This window comes from Cephus cinctus, unplaced genomic scaffold, assembly GCF_000341935.2.
Source record: "Cephus cinctus unplaced genomic scaffold, Ccin1 Ccin1_scaffold0462, whole genome shotgun sequence".
Lineage (NCBI taxonomy): Eukaryota > Metazoa > Arthropoda > Insecta > Hymenoptera > Cephidae > Cephus > Cephus cinctus.
In genome coordinates this window covers 794,156-813,534 of record NW_014333138.1, presented here as the reverse complement: position 1 = coordinate 813,534, position 19,379 = coordinate 794,156, and the positions used below count along the sequence as shown (strand labels likewise).

The 19,379-nt window shown below is 37.4% G+C and overlaps 4 protein-coding genes across 6 annotated transcripts; 1 reads left to right on the top strand and 3 right to left on the bottom strand.

The window, feature by feature from the left end:
• Window positions 1-267: 267 nt before the first annotated feature.
• Window positions 268-2,745, bottom strand: LOC107267980 (28S ribosomal protein S35, mitochondrial). 2 transcript variants are annotated; one of them, XM_025085212.1, is made up of 3 exons: window positions 2,728-2,745; window positions 677-1,296; window positions 268-600 (listed from the first exon to the last, which is right to left on the bottom strand). In XM_025085212.1, exons 2-3 carry the CDS (start codon window positions 1,199-1,201, stop codon window positions 340-342), a joined length of 786 nt encoding a protein of 261 aa, XP_024940980.1. In that variant the 5' UTR covers window positions 1,202-1,296; window positions 2,728-2,745; the 3' UTR covers window positions 268-339. The 2 variants fall into 2 exon arrangements, with proteins under 2 accessions (XP_024940980.1, XP_015595707.1); XM_015740221.2 differs by lacking the exon at window positions 2,728-2,745 and adding an exon at window positions 1,371-1,593.
• Window positions 2,158-4,847, top strand: LOC107267979 (beta-parvin). 2 transcript variants are annotated; one of them, XM_015740219.2, is made up of 7 exons: window positions 2,158-2,302; window positions 2,356-2,567; window positions 2,827-2,955; window positions 3,144-3,407; window positions 3,497-3,891; window positions 3,972-4,215; window positions 4,307-4,847. In XM_015740219.2, the coding sequence occupies exons 2-7, from the start codon at window positions 2,363-2,365 to the stop codon at window positions 4,381-4,383; spliced, it is 1,314 nt and encodes a 437-aa protein (XP_015595705.1). In that variant the 5' UTR covers window positions 2,158-2,302; window positions 2,356-2,362; the 3' UTR covers window positions 4,384-4,847. The 2 variants fall into 2 exon arrangements, with proteins under 2 accessions (XP_015595705.1, XP_015595706.1); XM_015740220.2 differs by lacking the exons at window positions 2,158-2,302; window positions 2,356-2,567 and adding an exon at window positions 2,704-2,747.
• A 461-nt stretch (window positions 4,848-5,308) lies between these two features.
• On the bottom strand, window positions 5,309-11,295 carry LOC107267974 (staphylococcal nuclease domain-containing protein 1). Its single transcript, XM_015740211.2, has 9 exons — window positions 10,974-11,295; window positions 10,330-10,454; window positions 10,103-10,245; window positions 9,529-10,023; window positions 8,879-9,383; window positions 8,101-8,734; window positions 7,580-8,029; window positions 7,286-7,489; window positions 5,309-7,217 (listed from the first exon to the last, which is right to left on the bottom strand). Exons 1-9 carry the CDS (start codon window positions 11,019-11,021, stop codon window positions 7,110-7,112), a joined length of 2,712 nt encoding a protein of 903 aa, XP_015595697.1. The 5' UTR covers window positions 11,022-11,295; the 3' UTR covers window positions 5,309-7,109.
• A 273-nt stretch (window positions 11,296-11,568) lies between these two features.
• Window positions 11,569-17,878, bottom strand: LOC107267978 (U1 small nuclear ribonucleoprotein 70 kDa-like). The gene is given in 9 exon segments (XM_015740218.2): window positions 11,569-12,273; window positions 12,456-12,805; window positions 12,930-13,173; window positions 15,740-15,766; window positions 15,769-15,813; window positions 16,104-16,185; window positions 16,267-16,329; window positions 16,404-16,586; window positions 17,449-17,878. Coding segments are annotated over 9 exon segments (1,314 nt in total). The 5' UTR covers window positions 17,593-17,878; the 3' UTR covers window positions 11,569-12,097.
• Between the last annotated feature and the right edge of the window lie 1,501 nt (window positions 17,879-19,379).

Genomic DNA, 19,379 nt, shown 5'->3' with positions numbered 1-19,379 from the left:
CGATCGTAGCTCTGTTTATTATAATTTGGATGCTTCCTCTGTGACGAATATTCTAGGCTCATTCTCTAGCTAATGTTTACTTAGAATGACAGAATAATGATCAAGGTGGCCATACGCAATTGATTAACTGCTAGCTGTAGCAGCAATCTCTTCACGAGGTCTCCATTGTACGGGATACTTCGTGAGACGCGCGATTATGGCGTGAAGCGTGACTGAATGCGCATGTGGTTTTACTGTGAGAGGTACTTAAATGTTAAGAATACTAAATATTTGGCAAAGAAATGAATTTCTTGTATTTTCATCTAGTGCGTGAATATTACTATTGTTTTATTATCACTGTTATGCCTCGCATTTTAAGTTCAGCACATTTTTCACAGCTTCCTTATATTTATTCACTGTGTGCAGATCTTCGCCGGTATTAAACAAGTCTGAAACAGCGATTTTATATTCTTCAACATGTGGGATGCATTCCCAGTCTGTGTCAGTTGGAGAATTTGGCCAAGCGTGAAGAGTTAATAAATTCGTTCGACTTTTATTCTTGTCCCAGTCATAATATTCCATGTCAGCTTCTGCCTTTTCAGATTCCCAGTCTTCCACTCGCTGAAAAATTATTAGTATGGATTGTAATGTGACTAAATATTGGAAAAAAATGGATGATTGGGAATTATAAACTTACCCATGATTCATGGAATAATGCAGTGAGGAGATATTCAGCATATTCCAAATTTTGTTTCTTTGTCGGACATCTGTCTGCTGTGATAGTTATGAAATCTGTCTCAGGACTGTATTTATCTTTCACCAATCTTAGAATTTTATCCTTTGCATGAGCATTCAATGACAAGGAGGATAATTTTACTCTCAAAGTAACAATACGTGACAGTGGCTCTCTTATTGTAGGAGAAGAATAACAATAATCCGATGTAATAACTTCAAGTGGAAAATGTTTCCTACACTTATCTTCAGTCTCTAGCCCTACAGGCCATTCGGTACAAAATTTTTTAAGTGCTTCGCAATGCCTTTGGACAGCAGGAGGCGATAGATGCAGAAAATTTGGAATTTTCATTAATTCTGTGTTGCCATATTTATCTGGAGGCGGTTGATCTCTCAGACTATATCCTTGACGTATAGGAATTGGAACAACAGCTGGATGAAAAGTTTTAGGACCAGGCCAAACCGATGGCCAATCCTGATCAACGGCCATTTGGTTTGCTCTGGGAGGTGGTACCTCAACCCTTCTTGTTTTCTTACGCGTATTTTCTACTTTCTTCGACTTCAAATTTAACACACGAAATTCAGCTGCAATAATATTATATACAATAAGAATACCAGGCTTACTTACAAATATTATAATAGGTTAATAACAAACTAACTGGATTCAATATCTACTGGTTTCGCTGTCGTCGCAAATGATGCAGTTACATTTGGAATCTTTGTAAGAATAATTCGAGTGTTTTTCTCACATAATCTAATAAATAATGACATTATTCTCACATAGAACGGTCCTGTATAATATATAATAACCTTGTTTTTCGAATTGCTCGTCGGCACTAATCTATATTCTCATGTAATAGAGTACCTCTAGACTGGGACTCTATCATGTAAGTATCGCACGAGTCATCTACTGAGTTTTCACATGAACGACACTATTAACTTCCTCTAATGTGGCGCAATGTTTTAAAAAGGACAAAGATAATGTTTATCGATACTTATGTCAAATAATAAATTCTGAATACGTTTTAAATAATCCTAAACTGATATAAAAGATCCAGTGAAACCTATGCAACTCATATTAATTTATATTAAATGCCAGGAATATGTGCAAGATGTTAATGATGGCACAATGCAAAATTATCGACGATTGACGCTTAACTTACGAAGTTACTCATTTTCGTATAGTTTGCGTTGACTCCTCATTGGGTTTTTCCAAAATTAACTATAACGGTCAAGTCAACTTTCTGTTGAATTTTTAAAAGTCGAAAGTTAGTGTATTTTTCCCGTCAACATTTCTAAAGTCAACATGATATATATGTCGACCAGTTTAGCTGGGGATAACTTCTTAAAAAATAAGAAATTATAGGTGCAGTACTTGCGACATTTCTTATCTGATGCGGATGTTGTATTTCCTCCTGAAAACTTATGTGGCTTTTAAACGCTCTAAAAACTAGTTCAACATACACGTTTAGTCATCGCTACAGTATTCAATTGTTGAGCAGGGCATTTGTAGAATTAAAAAATTATAACTACAAAGCATTTATTCTGATTCGCCAATAGACATTTCAACTAAGGAATTCATTAGATAAAGGTAAGGTGATTCTAAATTTGCATTATAGAGCATAATTTTGAGATCAATTGTAGGTCAAGAATGGAGGACGAAGTTCAGCATCCTATTGCGAGAAATCTTTTTCGACAATCATCGATTGAAACTCATATAGTTGCTTCTATACCCTCGGATTCGGATTCTGATGATGATTTATATAAGAGTGTTAAACCTATATTTCCTGCAGTGGTTCCTGAGAAACCAATTGTTGTAGGCGTAGATCTAAAGAAGTCTGTGGGATTAAAAGCAGGTGAGTCTTTTTATGGACAATGAGAGAAAGAAGAAAGGGGTGACGTATAAATGAATAACTGCGTGTTCGAAATTTCGCGGTTCTTGAACGTTTTTTTAAAACGATCAGTTTTGTAATCCATTATCCATTAGTGAGTTACAAATCAGCTGTAGCTACTCACTGATGTTCCTGAATGATCATGTGAGCGTACAGATATTTCCCTGTATTCGTGGGAGGCCAGTTTATTCTTAATGGTGACGTTTCTTGGTGTGTCCCGTAGAATCGTTAACGATGGCGTCTCCTCGGCCGAAATCACCACGTCCGCCAATTTCGGGCAAGAAAGACGAGAAGGAAGAAAGTTTTTGGGATAAAATTGGAACACTTGGTCGTAAGAAACGTATAAAGGAAGGTAGGACGTGTTTCACTTGTTTAATTATTGAGATGCAGTGAAATTTTGTTCTCGTGGGTGTTACGTGAAATGACATCCTTATTAGGACTGGATACTATCTGTATTGGAGTAAACAATTTTGTCAATATTTTCAGGCGATATAGGTATTTTTTTAAGTTAAGTTATATAGTAGCTTTTGTTGTTTATAGTACAAGAAGTTCAGGAAGAAGGAAAACATGCCATCGACTCTCCTGGATATGCAGCAAACACTAATATGTCTTTGGAGGAGTATACCCTTGATGAGAATGAAGAACGGTCTATGATTGAACCAAGATCTTTGGAGGATCCAAAATTGCAGGAGCTTATTTTTGTCTTGATTGAATGGATTAATGATGAACTTGCGGATCAGAGAATTATTGTTAAAGACATTGTGGAAGATCTTTACGATGGACAAGTACTCCAGAAATTACTTGGTAGGTTTTATAGTTTTAAAAGCTGCTTATAGCTAGTTTTAGCTTCTATATAGGATTAATTAGTAATGTTTTGTTTTTTGGTATTACAGAGAAGTTAACTGGAGGAAAACTTGATGTGCCTGAAGTGACACAATCTGAGGAGGGGCAAAAACAAAAGCTAGCTGTAGTGCTGTCAGCAGCAAATCGTGTGTTAGGACGATATCCGCCATATAAGTGGAGTGTAGAATCAGTCCATTCCAGAAATATTGTAGCAATTCTATATCTACTTGTTGAATTAGCGCGTCAATTCCGTGCACCTGTCAGACTACCTGAAAGAGTTGCCATTCAAGTAGTAATTGTACGCAAGAAAGATGGTCAGTTGAATCACAGAACTGTACGAGAAGAAATTACATCTACGTATGATGATCTAGGAATGCGCTGTGAGCGCGATGCATTTGACACTCTGTTCGACCATGCACCTGACAAGCTTGCTGTTGTCAAAAAGGTAAAGTATTCCCAATTTCCAGTGTTATAGTAAAAATAAGCTTAGAATCATTTCTTTATTTCTACCATTATTTTAAATAGTCGCTGGTATCCTTCGTTAATAAGCACTTGAGCAAAGTACACTTGGAAGTGACAGACTTAGACAGTCAATTTCACGATGGTGTTTTCTTGACTCTCTTACTGGGTCTACTTGAAGGTTTCTTTGTGCCATTAAGCATGTTCCACCTGACACCAAAAACTCATGATCATAAAGTGCACAACGTATCTTTCGCATTCGATCTTATGCAGGACGTCGGTCTACCAAAACCCAAAGCCAGACCTGAAGGTAAGTTTACACACATCTGAAAGATTATTGAATAATTTTATAAGATTGTGAAACTAATAGGAGTTTTGGAAATTATTCCTTACATTTACAGATATTGTCAACTTGGATCTCAAATCAACACTCCGTGTTCTATATAATCTCTTTACTAAGTACAAGGGAATTAATTAATCACGCTTTTAATTGTCGAGATAAATCATACTTGCCTATAACAATGGTTATCTTACAATGTGTAGTGAGACAACCTATATGAGCCTTAAAAACATATATCTAGTATTTTTGAAGTTGTTAAAATTGTTTAACCTTACTGTTATCTTACACAAGCGTGACATTGACTTTACTAACCAAAGAGTATATCAATTAGAAGACACTAAGCTGCCAAGAGGGATGCATGTTTTATTTGGTTTTATCTTTTTTAATACAATATGCTTGAATGTTCATATATTACATGGACTTACTATACAAAGTAATTTGACAGATGAACATTCTTTGTAATCACGTGCCTTTTTAATCGTGTTACAATGAATAAGTTATTCTTTCAGTTTCTCTCAATATTTATATCAATACTAATTGTACAAATACTTTATAAATCATATTGAATCGTTGATTAAATATATTTATACAAATGATATTAATAAATGTCCTCAACTTTTACCAAACAATTCAATAGCTTTAGTATACCACAATTCAAAATAATGCATTACTCCTAATTCCCTAAACCCAAAAGGATATATCAAAATAATACAAATCAGCAAATTTAGGAAAAGTTGATTCAACAAATTTATTTCATACCTATATATGATAGCGATCACTATAAACCCAGGTTCCATTCGTTATCCACGTGTTAACATGTAGACAGTATAATTATACAGAGTACAGAGAAAAAAGATTGACCACAATAATCGTATGCAAGATTAAAGAATCCTTTCTACACCTTAAGATTTTACAAATGGTAAGTCCACGCGGTGTTACATAAATACATAAATATATCAATCCATATGAGAAAGGATATCATTCAACGATTAATCTTTACCCATTTCATAATATCATGTCGCAAATATTCGATAGGTCCCTTAATTGTTAAAAAACGAATAAGTAAACGATGAAGAGACTGCAATATATTTGCTTGAAAAAATTACTATTTGTCTATTTCATTTGACCAATTCTAAATATTGAATCCAAGCTTTGTGTTCGTACGCAAATCTCAATTCCGCGATTGTTTCATGAATACGTAACAACGCTACACGCTATTATAGATACTGCGTTAGAACGATGTTCGGTATTAATGATAATATTAATAATAATATTGACATGCAACGTTATTATTTATCAGTAAATATTACTTTCTGAAAAATTCCTGAATTACACTCACGTATGGTACGTATAAATTGTTTTAAACTTGTACAATATATATTGTGGTCTCGCACCTTTATTTGTCATGCGCTTCCCTTATTGTTATATAAATATGTGGAATGTATCTTTTTTTAAATACATATGGCTCGCCAAAATTTTTCAAAAATTTCTTATATCGCAATTAATTAATTAATACATCAACTGCTCGAGTATTATAGGAGAAAGTTTTTGCGTACAGACGATTAAATAAACGCAAAAGTATCAAGAAGATTGTGTGAAGAAGACGTGCAGACATTATTATTAAGATCGTTAATAAAATCCTTTCTGTTCTTGAGTGACTGTATGTTACAAGGGGTTGCCTCTCGATCAAGAATCTTTATAATGTTGCACTATCTTGAATCTATTGTACAATATCATACAATTAGATTCTTGCCAGCGATTGGTGCAGTGTTACATGATTTAATAAGAGTCATGCAATACAGTGCAAAGAAGCAAAATAGTAAAGAATATTTGTCATTTGCAAATATAATCAAGAGAAATCACTTTCTGTAGTACTTATAATCTATACCGCAATGTATGATTGGAGTCTCATTCCTTCAGTCAAACGAAACAGAGATAATTGTTATTATTGAAATTTATAAATCTAAAATACTTATGACAAATCCGTCACACAACACCTGATAACGTTCGTGAAAGTTTACATGTTGCTACAATAGATTTTCATTTAAATTAATTAACGTCTTTGATTATCGTTTATAGAGACGTATAAAGATAATATCACGAACAATTAGAATTGTGTTGTATGAATTTCGAGTTCTGTGTTAACATTTAAAAAACAGTCGTTGCGATACCGGATTGTTATTATTAATATACAACATAAAGTTTAATCTAAAGGACGACCGAGACTCCGTGACGTTGATCGTATCTTGATAGAAAGTAATATAGAATTGAACGTGAGCCATGTATAAAGTGGCGAATTATTATTTCCTTTTATACAATTCATGTTTAATTGGTTTTGAGCCTCATTATATACCTGGCATCATTGTGGGCCGTGGGCGATTGGGAGAGCATTGACAAGATAAAATGATAGAGGTATATATAAAAAAAAAAGTTAATCTGACATTGTATGTAAGTATACATGACATCAATGACAGCAGTCTCATTGGACAGGAAAGTAATGATGATGATGATGATGATGATGATGATGGGCAAGGGACCATTCACATTAATTTTCGTTCACCTTTATGTTATTAGTTCTTCTCGGTCGTATGAAGAATATTATTTACAATTTATAATTTGTCTTTCTTTCTCTTTCTTTGTATCTATTCGAACATAATTGAATCACAACCTGATGGAACATCCAAAATCTCCATACTGTCGCACATTCTTTTGTAAATCTATTATTATGAATCAATATGTATTTATTGTAGAATCTATAATATTATGCCTTTTCCTTGGTATCTTATATTTCTTTTTCTTTTAATATCCCCTTTGTTTTGTTGTTCTTGTGTCTTTTTATATTCCTGAGCGACATGAAATACCGATTAACGAGTACCACTGAATTCTTTAGGATCTTCTCTAATGTCACCGTACTGCCAAATGTTACGGTGTTCTGCCTTCACCTTATCTTCTGCTGTCTTGTATTCCTTAATCTAGAATGTAAGTTTTATCGTATAATATTCTTTTTTTTATATACTTTTAAATGTAATGTAACACGTACCAGTTCCTCGAGCCTTCTCTCCTGAATGTTTGCCACTAGTACGTAGCCATCTTGAACAAGAGCCAGACCGATGTCATCGTTGGTTTCTGGATCCACTAGAGTAGCATGTGGCAAACCAGCTACTTTGTATTCGACATTCAATTTTAGAGTTCTATCCACTATGTCTTGAAGAAGTGCTTCGTAAGCTGCCTTCTTATCATCGTTCTGTTAGCAGAGTAAAAATATTTAGAATATTAGGTCGACGTTGAGGGAGTACTGTATAGGAATCGGTGGATCAAGATGAGAATCACTTACGTCAGGAGGCAAGGCGACGCACGCGAGAGCGTATTCGGTTGCGAATGAACCAGCGGATGCGAATTCAGCAGGCAGAGATGCGACCCTCGTGACGTCAAGTGTCTCTCGGTTACCATAATCGATGTAGAAGACGCTGATCTTCGTGCCAGTGACCTTTTCAATTTTGACACGATACCACTGGTCATCGCAGGTAAATTTCGCAGCGGCTAGTTCGCCTCTCTTAGGATTGTATGCACCAGGAAGTGGAGGGTTGGCTGTCAGTTCTTGGCGTAACCGTGATAAGAGTTCTTCCAATTGATCGCCCTGGTCTACATTCTGAGCATAGAAGTGGAGCTCTTCCGTCACTTCAGAGATTCTGACTTCACGGTAATCGATCTTTCTTTTAACGACCTCGCGCTCTTCGTCGACTTTCTTCGTTTCCTCTTCAACGTCGATGCGGTCTTTCCAAATCTGCAAAAGGTAGACCGAACGATTAGCAATGTAAGAACTAGATTTAAATATCATATATTATTAAAACTTACGTTAAGATTCTTAGACTTGGCACGCTCCTCGGCTGCTTTAAGAGTATTAATGTGTTCACCAAGAGCACCGAAACTAGGTACCTCGGCGAGACCTTCCTCGACAAGGGCGACGGACAAGTTTACTCCATCAACGAATAACCATCCGATGAAATTACTTCCCTTGGAGTCCATGCCTTCGACATTAATTTCTACTTCACGTTGTAGGCAATGCTCCGTAGTGAATAATAGGGCTTCCTCGCTGTAGGGTTCTCCAGGGATGGTACCACCGCCTCCTGGGGATGGTCGAGGTCCTCTTGGTGCTTTAACACCAGCTAGTAAGAATGTGATGAGAAGAGACTCCTTGTAGAGATAAAGTTTCACACGGGAACCGCTCGTCACGAATTCCACAACGGCTTTCGTGCCACGTGCACGTTTCAAAGAAGCCAAGTGGGATTTGGCTTTGGTGGGATTTCCAGAGAGATCTGTTACACGATGAATTGGATTATCCTTCTTTGCATGTACGCCGTATTGAGATTTTTCAGCTTTGCTTTCAGCAGCGAGAAGGTCATTGTAATGCGAAGAACGCTGATCGTTATTCTGTTTATACTTCACGACGGTAGCAAGACCCTTGGATACCATAGCTTCTGCAATGTTACTGTAGAAAACAATTTTAGGAAATTGAAATAGAGCAACGGAAATATCTATCTACAAGACTGACAATTTTAAATGCGTCAGCATGGGAAATGAATAAGGAGTTCATTTTAAAGTTCAAGTAGGGAAAATGTCAAACTTGACTTACACTTTGCCAATGGTAACGGTACAGCAAACTTTCTCAGGCATTTTATCCTTAGCTGGCTGAATATAATCAACGACAACTTTGACAGGTTTTCTCACGAGTTTTTTGCGCAAAAATTCGCGCGCCTCAAGCATCCACGGGATGTCGTAGAGAGGACGGAAGTCCTTTGATCTCGGAGTAATTTTACCCTCTTCGCCTGGAGGCCTCTTTTCTCTTGGCGGTCGAATACTGCTCAAAAATATCTTCTTGGTATCGCCATTTGGCAGCTTCACTATAAGCGATTCTGCGTTATTAGCAATTTCAGTGACAATACCAGTAAATTCCCGATCTTTATTCGATATTTGTGGACCGGATGGTACATAGTTGTCCTTCCATCTACGTAATCGCTGCTCTTTTGCACGTTTTTCCGCGAGATGCATCTTCTCCACGACGGATTTTGTACAATTATTCATAGACCAATCAACGCATTTTGCAAAACCTTGCTCCAGAAGTTGTTCGGCGATGTTACCTGGTAAAAAAGAGTTCCAGGTATAATATGTTATTGCACGTAGAAAGTAACCAATGGTGCGTGAACGAATAACAGTATTTACGAAACTGCAATGCGTAAGCAGAATTTAGAATTCCAGTTAGGTATTTTGCAAGCTTTTATTTACCTCTAGGGTGGAGGATACTACCAATGAAGGCATTATTCTCGACGGACTCTAGTACTATTTCCACGTCTCTCTGCAGGAGGCGAAACTCAACAAAGAACTGTGCTTCTCGACCGTAAGGCTCATCAATGATTTCATCTTTGTTTTGCTTGAATTCAGGACATCGGATGCCAGAAATCATTAAGGTGATGTTGTAGAAATCGGGTAAAAGGAATGCGTATACGGATGAGCCGTCTCGGACTTTCTCAATGATTGCTTTAATGGGTTTTCCGCCAAACTTGTCAAACAGGGCACGTTGATCCTCCACAACCCATTTTACATCACGCACGTGATTGGATGGTGGGTCAGATGAGAATCTGCCCTTGCCAGCAGCTTTGGCCATTTCTTCTAACTCTTGCAAACGAGCCAATTCTGGAGTAACATTGCGAACATCTCCTCTTACAAACACTAGACCTTCAGACACTAATGATTCAGTAACATTCTCGCCAGCTATGTTACCTGTATAAAGATATAAATACATACTTCTTATGTGCATCATTAATATTTAGGACTATTTCTGTTTGGTTTTTTTACATACCTTTTGCCAGCCACACTGTTCCATAGTTTACAGTAGACTTTGGAGGGTTCTCATGTGTAAAAAACACATTCTGCCCAATGAGTTTCTTACGGAGGAATTCCCTAGCTTCCCAACCATATGGTTCATCTTTAGTTTCAGGAATACTGAAAATGAAGAATAACATGACATACTTGAATAACATACATTTAAAAATAGTGTAATATATTTAGAACGTCAAAGTTATTTACTTTTTATTTTTAGTAGCAGCACGAGCTACTTTCGGAGCAGTAATGTTAGACAGTTTAAGTTGAATCTCAGGTGGTGGACCATCAATGACTGGACCTCTGATAATAATGGTATCACCAGACTTGACCTGAAATAGGAAAGCATAGACAATTCTTCTTATCAACAGTATGCCCAAGGGTAAAGTTCAAGATATGAAGGGTTTTGGAGCAAATTAAGAAAATTCAAAATCCTCTTATAAATTTTTCATGCGCGATGCATTTCAACTTAAAGATAATTGGTCTATTATGAGAACAACAAGAGATATTCATTCCCAATACCAAACTCGAAGATAATCTGACATAAAACCTCATTTGATGTCAAAGGAAGCTCTTCAAAATCAATCAGGAGCTTTTCCATGTGTTCAAATTCATAATATACAAGAGAAATACAGTTAAGCCGAAGCTACAACGTGGAAGGTGAAACTCCAGATCGATTGACCATATGTCCGTAAGATTGCGGCGTGTTTAGTTATCAGCTGGCCGGCGAATTTCATGAGGCTACCCATAAGAGGCACATCGTGCGTCGAATAGCCAGATAAATAAATAACAATAAAAGAGTAACAGAATAATTCATAATGAATTAGTCCATTAAGAATCGATAAACTTACCTCCTTGACGGTCCCACACTTCTTTTGTACTTGTGGAGGAGCACTCATAGTGATGTTCCTTCAATCAGCAAGTGGTTCGACGATAAAATATTCAATGTATGATTTACACAGCGCCAAGTTTTTCCTCGTGCGTAGAACCTCCACAGGGTACTAACGCGATGCGTTCAAGAAGAATTTAGCATATTGCACCGTTTCCAGTAGTGATTCGCGTCTACCACGTCTATCGGAGTCGGCGCGAGCGCGATCTACACACGGAGATTACTGAACTTTCATTTACAGCAACGGTGGCGGCAACGGTGATGGTGGTGCTGATGTGGCAACACGCGGACACCCGGCCGCCCGACTGAGATGCCCTCTAACTTCGATTCTTCGCCCTTACTTTCGAATCTCGACACACCTCTTTCCAATTCCGGCATTTGAATGCAGCTGAGTAACTTCCATTTATTTGTACCGAGTTAAGAATAGGTGCGTGATCAATGTATTTGGCCAGTAAGACTAATAGAATCCATCCTTGGTGGTTATGCAGTGAAGATGAAAAGCAAAAAGGCAGTTATGGTAAAGAGTGGATATCAGGTGATTGGACTACAAGTGGAAAAACTGCTACCAATCACATCATTTATTTTCTATATGTATAAATATACATACAGCAGTCAATGTTCTGTGCAGAATGAACGTACTTCTATGTACAGAATTGTTTGTTACAACGTAAGCTCTGTCAATTTGCTTCCTAAGGGTTATATACGATGGATTCCTTGATAAGACTGCTGTAATTATAACTTTAATTGTATTAATTGTTTGTCAAGTGTTTGCTATGAAAGCAACAGACTCGTGCGCGTCTTCCTGGTGTCCATTACCACGCATGTTAACGATTCTGGCACATGGACTTAATTGCATGACAGTTCCTCAAAGCATCGTGTCTCGTTTCCATGAGGGATAATGTAGCCCGAGCAGCGCGATAAGCCTGTCGCAATGGACGCATTGTAATATAACCCAATGCTCAAGGTTGCAACATGATTTCAGTTATACTAGTAAACATTATGAAATACAACACTGTTTTCTAATTATTGTATGAACTCGCCGTGCGGAGAAAGATAAAGGAAATAAGCCATTGATAAATGGGTCTTTCAATAATCAGGGACAGAATCATAATTATTGTACGGTGGTTGATCAGGACGACCGTTGCTGTCGCCGTCAGGAATTCTGTACTTCTCTTCGACTTCGTGCTCGTTGTCGTCCTCATACTTCACGGAAGTAAAGTACGAAGTTGAAGCAGAGAAGGTGTTGCTGTAGTCGGGATAATCTGTAGAAACAAAAGCGACAGAATAATATTACAAATTCACGGTAAGGTAGCTATTCTCCATTAAAGAGAAACATTATTGACCATAGCAATCTTTAGCGTCGTCATTAATACTTAAGGGTTCAAAGGACCTGGGAACACTTTGCATTTATTCCTTTTTACGATCACCAATGAAGACCACTCACCATCAAGAGGCTCCTCCTTAATGCGAACCTCCTTGACGTCTTCCTCTTCTCGATCACCACGATCTTTTCGGTCTCGTCGTTCACGATCACGATCGCGTCGATCACGCTTACGTTCCCCCCTGTCGCGTTCGCGCTCTTTACTCCTGGAGCGTCTGCGCTTACGATCGCGCTCACGATCACGATCACGATCCCGCCTTTCACGAGGTCTCTCCTCCCGTTCGATCTCTTCTATATCAGGATCCGGGAGACGCTCGCGGCTGCGTCTACGCTTACGATCACGTGATCGGCTTCTCGAGCGTCTCTTGCGATCTCGAGATCTTCTACGCTCACGGTCCATTCGATCACGATCCCTGATCATGAACAAGAAATTATATGAAGTAAGATTAAGCTGGAGAAGGTAATGGTAACGTTGTACAAATTACAGAAGTTGCATTTCCTGTGGATGACGTCGGTAAAAGATTTATTTCTACTGACCTGTCTCTATCAAGACCCCGACCGCAGGCTTCCCTTTCACGCTCCAGACGATATCGTTCGCGTTCGCGTTCGTTGTCTTCCCTGCCGGAGTGCTTTATGTTGACGTCAGGTCCTCCTCGTCGCGTACCGCCTAGACCGCCACCAAGTCTTCGAGGAAGCCATCCTTTTACCGTTCGGGCGCGTTCCACATCAACCAATACTCTCCGACCATCTATTTTCTTACCATCTGCATGCTTATACGCAGCTAAAATGACCAGTGTTCAATTAGAATTTTGGTTTTGAACCGGGCCACGTACCTGAGTGGGGACATGTTTACATAAAATCAAAATTTACAAGAATAAACTACAGGAGTGACTTTAAGTACTGCTGAGACATTTATAGGTGCCACTAAGATTGTTAGTACTACAAAATTAGAAAAAGTAAGATTATAATCTATTGGAACGCTGCAATTTAATTATGTATGAAATATTTCAATTAGAGAAGATGGGAGTATATTATAGGTTATATCATTTTTTTTTTACTAATAACATCGTGTCCCGACTCAGGTAATAATAATTGCACGTTCGCGAAATACCTACGTAGAAATGGGGTGCTGGAAATATATACATTTTCTCCACTATATATCGTTTTTGATTCTGTCTGTCTGTCTTTCTCTCTCTCTCTCTCTCTCTCTCTCTCTCTATAAATCGATATCTCTTTGCAATTCAGTCATCTTACCCAATGACTATTCTCATGAACGCTCATCAATATTTACGGTGGCAAGACGCCTGAACATTTGATCGTTGACAACACGTGTAGTAAGATTTATAACTCTTATAATATTATAAAGCAAAATGAGACACCCTTACAACTATCGACTCTTCGCCACATCCACATGATATATATATACACATACACACAAAGGCTTAAGGAAGTTATGAAAAACGAAAGCCTAGACGCACCGAGATAAAGAAGCTGATACAAATTTCTCCAGAGGAAATTATGGAATTTAAGAAAACTGCGGATCTTAATACACGACACCCTATTATCCTAAGCAGAAATTGACAAAGGAGATTAATTTTAAATATCCACACAGTCATTTTACTCAATAATTAATTACCAGTATCGCGTAAACATCGATAACGTTACCTAATACAAGAATACAGATAAGTTATTACGCATTTAAAACAATCAGAGTTTATTGAATAAACTTGAATTTTACGTGGAGATTAGGAACATCGACAAGCAAAAAATAAGGAGCCTAGTACAACCATGTGCTCATTTGCCTTTTCTTTATCGTTTCAGCTAGAGTCACGAGTAGATGACACAGATAACGTGCGACGAATGCTGCCCGTTTGATTTTTGCTCTATAAAATTATAAGTCAACGTTATAATCCGTACAAGTCATACGACAATCAAATGCACAGGACATCGCAGTACCTTAATTCTAATATTTTAATGTTGAAAAAGTATAGCAGATACAAAAAATACCTACCGCGGCTACTTACGTACGGAAGTTAACACAAAGCTTAGAGGTACTTTTAATCGTGAAACGAACTCGTAATTGACACGCGGGGATAGAGTAGTAGGCCAGCGCGTACGCTATTCATTCGGAAGGTGCCCAGTCTTCGTATGTTCGTTCAATCTCCGATGAAATATTACATTGCATTTACCTGGTGCGCTTATTTTCTTACTTCACTTTTTATTATTACTTACGACCAGACCGTGCGCAATTTATAGTACTTTTTAAAAGTATGTTTCATGATTTACTTTAAAATCGATTCTGATATATATATATATATATATATATATATATATAAATAATATATATTTATATATATATGTATATGATACAAATAATGTTCGGCCGTCTCTTTTTCTAAATTAATATCTTTTTCGTTTTTTCTCAAGAGAAATTACACTTGTTTTTGAAAAATTCATGATTTGATCGTACATACGTCCGCCTTTCGAACACACTCGGACAAACGTAATGTTTTTATTGAAGAAAATCTGGCATGGAATAAATTAGTATTCTATATCGAAATTGATACGTTCAAGGACGCGTGAATGAAATAAATTTGTTCTTATTTATAACATGTGTCTATGACGTGAGTGATTCAGATTAATTGCGAGATGCGTTGAAAGGCTGTCTAATAGTCTAATATTGTGGTTAGATAAGAGGTGGATGTACGATATGATTATGAATGGTGCCAGAAAACTGGATAGAGAATAGCGTTACTTCTTTTCTGTTGTGCTTAAGGAGACCACACTACATTATCATTCATACACGATCAGCAAATAGGTAACAAGAGATTAGAGTGCCTCAATTTAGCCGAACACAATTCAAATGAGAATCGTAATCTTAATGCGGGTGGCGGTATCAGAACCTGTGTGGACAATTGTGCGCAGGCGCAACGCATAAAATTTGAAGCAACGTATTTTCGAATAGCAAAGAGCGTGCAAATTAATATTTTATGCCCTGCGGTATTTCTTTTAATTGCTTCGACTCATTAACGTGCGATGCGAACTAATGAAAGACGTATTTTCCAAGAACGTCGTCCCTGAACCTTTTCTCTCCTCAAGGCCCTCAAATCAATTTCAATGTAGAATGCTAACTTTCGTGAACCAATTTTTTCGACAAAAATAGAAGCCTCAACCGAAAAGTGACTGTACCTAAGTCCCAACGATTTATAAGAGCATCGCCAAATATTTGTATGTCCCCAATTGGCTTATTCAGATCATAAGTGAAAACAGAACCGGAGAGGGTAAACAGGGTAAGCATAGACTCTAACAAACGTCGTTGTATGTTGGATCTTACCACACATACAAACCTATCATATCAGGCAGGTTCAGGGATTTTGCATGGAATAGTGAACGGCACTAGTTGCCGGCAGCGGCCACCACGCTGTACCAAGAACAAGATAAAAACTGCATTAATCAAGATAGCCAATATTCTCTTTTTTGTTTGATTCGTTTACCACATATGCATTTACAGTATGGTATTCCTGCATGGGTGTAGGTTGGGACCCCCTCCCCCCCAAATACCTCTGGTTTAGTACCAATGAAAATAGGTAGACTGACTATAACCCAGCCCCACTATATCTATCTGGAAGTGACGCTAAGTAAGATGGAGATTCAAACTATGGGTCGGTGGGGATATTTTAAGAAATTTCACTTTTTCGTGCTTTTACTTACAGTGCATATCTCTCTCGTGCTCATACTCAATGAATGCATAACCCCTAGGCTTGCCATTGATCGTGTTATGGATAACAACAATCTATAAAGGAGATAAATTAATGTTTTAATATGATAGAATTTACATAATCTTACACTACTTTATTGTATTCTAGAAACTGACCTTTTTAACAGGTCCATATACTTCAAATTCTCTCCGTAATTTTGATTCCGAAGTGTCATAGTTCTGTAATACAGGAGCATATCACTTTGCTTTTCTTGCAACCTATTCATGAAAATAAGAATAGAAAGTATACTTACTATGCGAGCTACAAAAAGAGTTTTAAAAGGATCTGCTGTGACATTTGGAATGCCAGCAGGATCCCACACTGCTATTTCTTGTTCAAGTTTATATGCCACCTGTTCAGCACGTTCCCGCCTACGTCTCTCAAGACGTTCTTCACGGGTTTCCACTCGTACTGGTGGTGGTGTATCTTTTGGATCCTACAGAAGAATAAAACAATTTCTTATTGTATCACAACAAGAACATTTCTAAAAACAAACAAAGAATAAATATGACTTCCTGCATAACAATTATAAAACCAGTTTATCACAATTCAACAAAAATTCTATATTCAATATCACATCCTCGCACAGGAAGAGAAACTGTAAAGTCTCACTCTTAATTACACCCTTTGGTACAGAACCCACAAAGTAATATTCAATAAGAAATTACTCAACATTAACAATTTTTAAATATTAATTGATTAATCATATGAAATAAAATATATAAGTATAGTACCAACTGCTATTGACCGCAATCATTTTCATACAAGAAATATTGTTCAACAAAGATATGTACATTCTACAAGTGGGTAACAGGTAGATGTTTTGACTCTACAGACATATAATAATATCTATATATGCATACAACACGATAGGTACGTGTATAATATTAAACACAATACAATATTCATGTACTTGGTCACACGTTATAATTTCATTAATTTAACATATGAAACAATTATACATCGACAATGCTATACTTTGACGCAGACATCCTCTTTCTGTAGTTGACATAGTTTTTGTACACCGAAGGCGTTTCTGGTTGTTATAAATAACATTCCGATTATTTTTTCATAAAATACAATAATTATAATATTTTTAAGCCAATCAAAAAGTATAGCAATTAATTGAATTTATTACTGCTAGTGAATATAGTCAAGTATGTATGTTTAGCCAGTTTCTTCTCGAAATTTTAGCACGGTTACTCCCATATAGAAGTACCTTTCTCACAATGGATAATAAAGTCTAATCCATCCACTCAATTCTCTTTTAGTAAACATCAAAGAGTCTTTATACTCACTTCGAAGAATTTGAGGAATTCCCCAACGCCGGTGTACCCTCCATTCTTCTTCTCGTGCGGTAGTTTGCTGGCCGGTGGTAGATATGGTATAGGTTCGCGTGGAGCAAATAGTGCTAGCAAGTTCGGCGGTAAAAACTGTGTCATGTTTTTCGCTGTGGCTATTCACACAAAACGCTCCTCGAGCGTAGCTCACGCTAAAAACACTCTGCAAACGCAAATAACTTTCGTGGCTCTAAAAATTTGTGTGACTTATCCACGCAAAAAAAGTGGGGGTAGGAACACGAACGAAGGCAGTGTTACCAACTCCATCTTGAACTCACAGTATAGAAATGATTGGTCTGCAGGTGCCTAACTCGTCAACGATACGACTAAAAATACAGATCGCTGATTGGCTAAAAATCTGCATCAAAAAGTTTTGACCAATTATGAGTCGAATTTTCCGACAAATACGATCAGTCCGACTGACTTGGGAAGACACCTCAAAGATGTCGTAAATTGGATACGAAACCATATGCTGCATACCACTTTTGGTCACAGGTGCTCATAGATTTCACGTTACAACCAACGGTACGATAAAACAATTACATTCTCGGGAATACATACATCAGAGCACATCCGTTTTTCTATAACAAATTAATTTTATCTTCAAGAATGAAGCGCAACTTAGAAAATGACGTTCATTCCGGTTTGAACGAGTTTCAGATTTTTGTGCTGCTCCGTTCCACTTCCAAATTGCAGAGTTAGGAATGCGCCTATAGATTCGTTTGAACACGAAGTTCAAAAAGGTAATACGCACACTAATACTTTTTTTTATATACGTAGTCTTTTACTAGCTGAATGCATTCACATACTTCTGTCTTGTTAGCTAATAACTGAAAGTGTTCCTAGAAACATTGAAAATCCACCACGCCACGTACATGTACTTAAAGGTTCGTTTCCATCATTTTGGACAAATTGTCCGATATTGCCGTTCACTGGTGTGAGAGTGTCCATCCACCAGTGCAATATAGCCAATAGGTGCTTTCCAATTGAAATATCACTGTGGCCTCTCTCCAGTTCGGTGCCGGTATTTCACCCAGGCTTCTGCCAGTCCGTGGAGACGTCTCCGTCGGGTACTCTTTTCTGCCGGGCAACTCGGTACGTCGAGACTAGAGATGGATAGGGAGATGCACAACACTACGGTTTTAGGCAATACCAAAATATGGAGCTAAATCGGAGCGCCGAGTCCGAGAGTAAGATTTTGTGATTATCGCCTCCGTCGATAATGCATATCCCGTCGTAGCCGAGCTAGACGTGATCACGAATGTGCAGCCTAGCCGGCAGAGGTTCTCCGCAACTTACCGCTGGTTCCAAGAGCAACCCTTAGAACGAGGCCGCTCATCAGATATTGCCTAAATATTTTTTTCTATTTTTTAAATATATTATATTTATCTAATATGTATATATATAACATATATAATCTATTCTTCTTAAATATATTACTTGAAAATTTATTGATACATCGCTGCGTGCACAATCTACAGTAGTGAAAACAGTAAGGTATAAATTCCTTACATGCTTAACGATTTTAGTACATCTGCTGTTTCATTTTTCGTTAGAAGTCTTGCTCTAACATTTGAGAACATATGTACACACAAGTCGTGCAATTGGAAATCATCCAATATATTATAACTAAGTTTATCCGTCAGTGCTACCTAAAACTTTTGCGAAACGCATTCTGGATCATTCTGGGCACATTTAACCATGGTGCATTTAACGGCAATTTGCACTTTATCGTTAAATATTATGAAAGAAAATTATATTACTCTGAAAGTTTAGGTAAATAGTTTTTGCACAACGTAAATTGAAATTACAATAATACAGGAATTATATAAAACATATTGATGTAATGGTTATTTGATCGAAGTACGAAAAAGAAACACGTCGTCCCT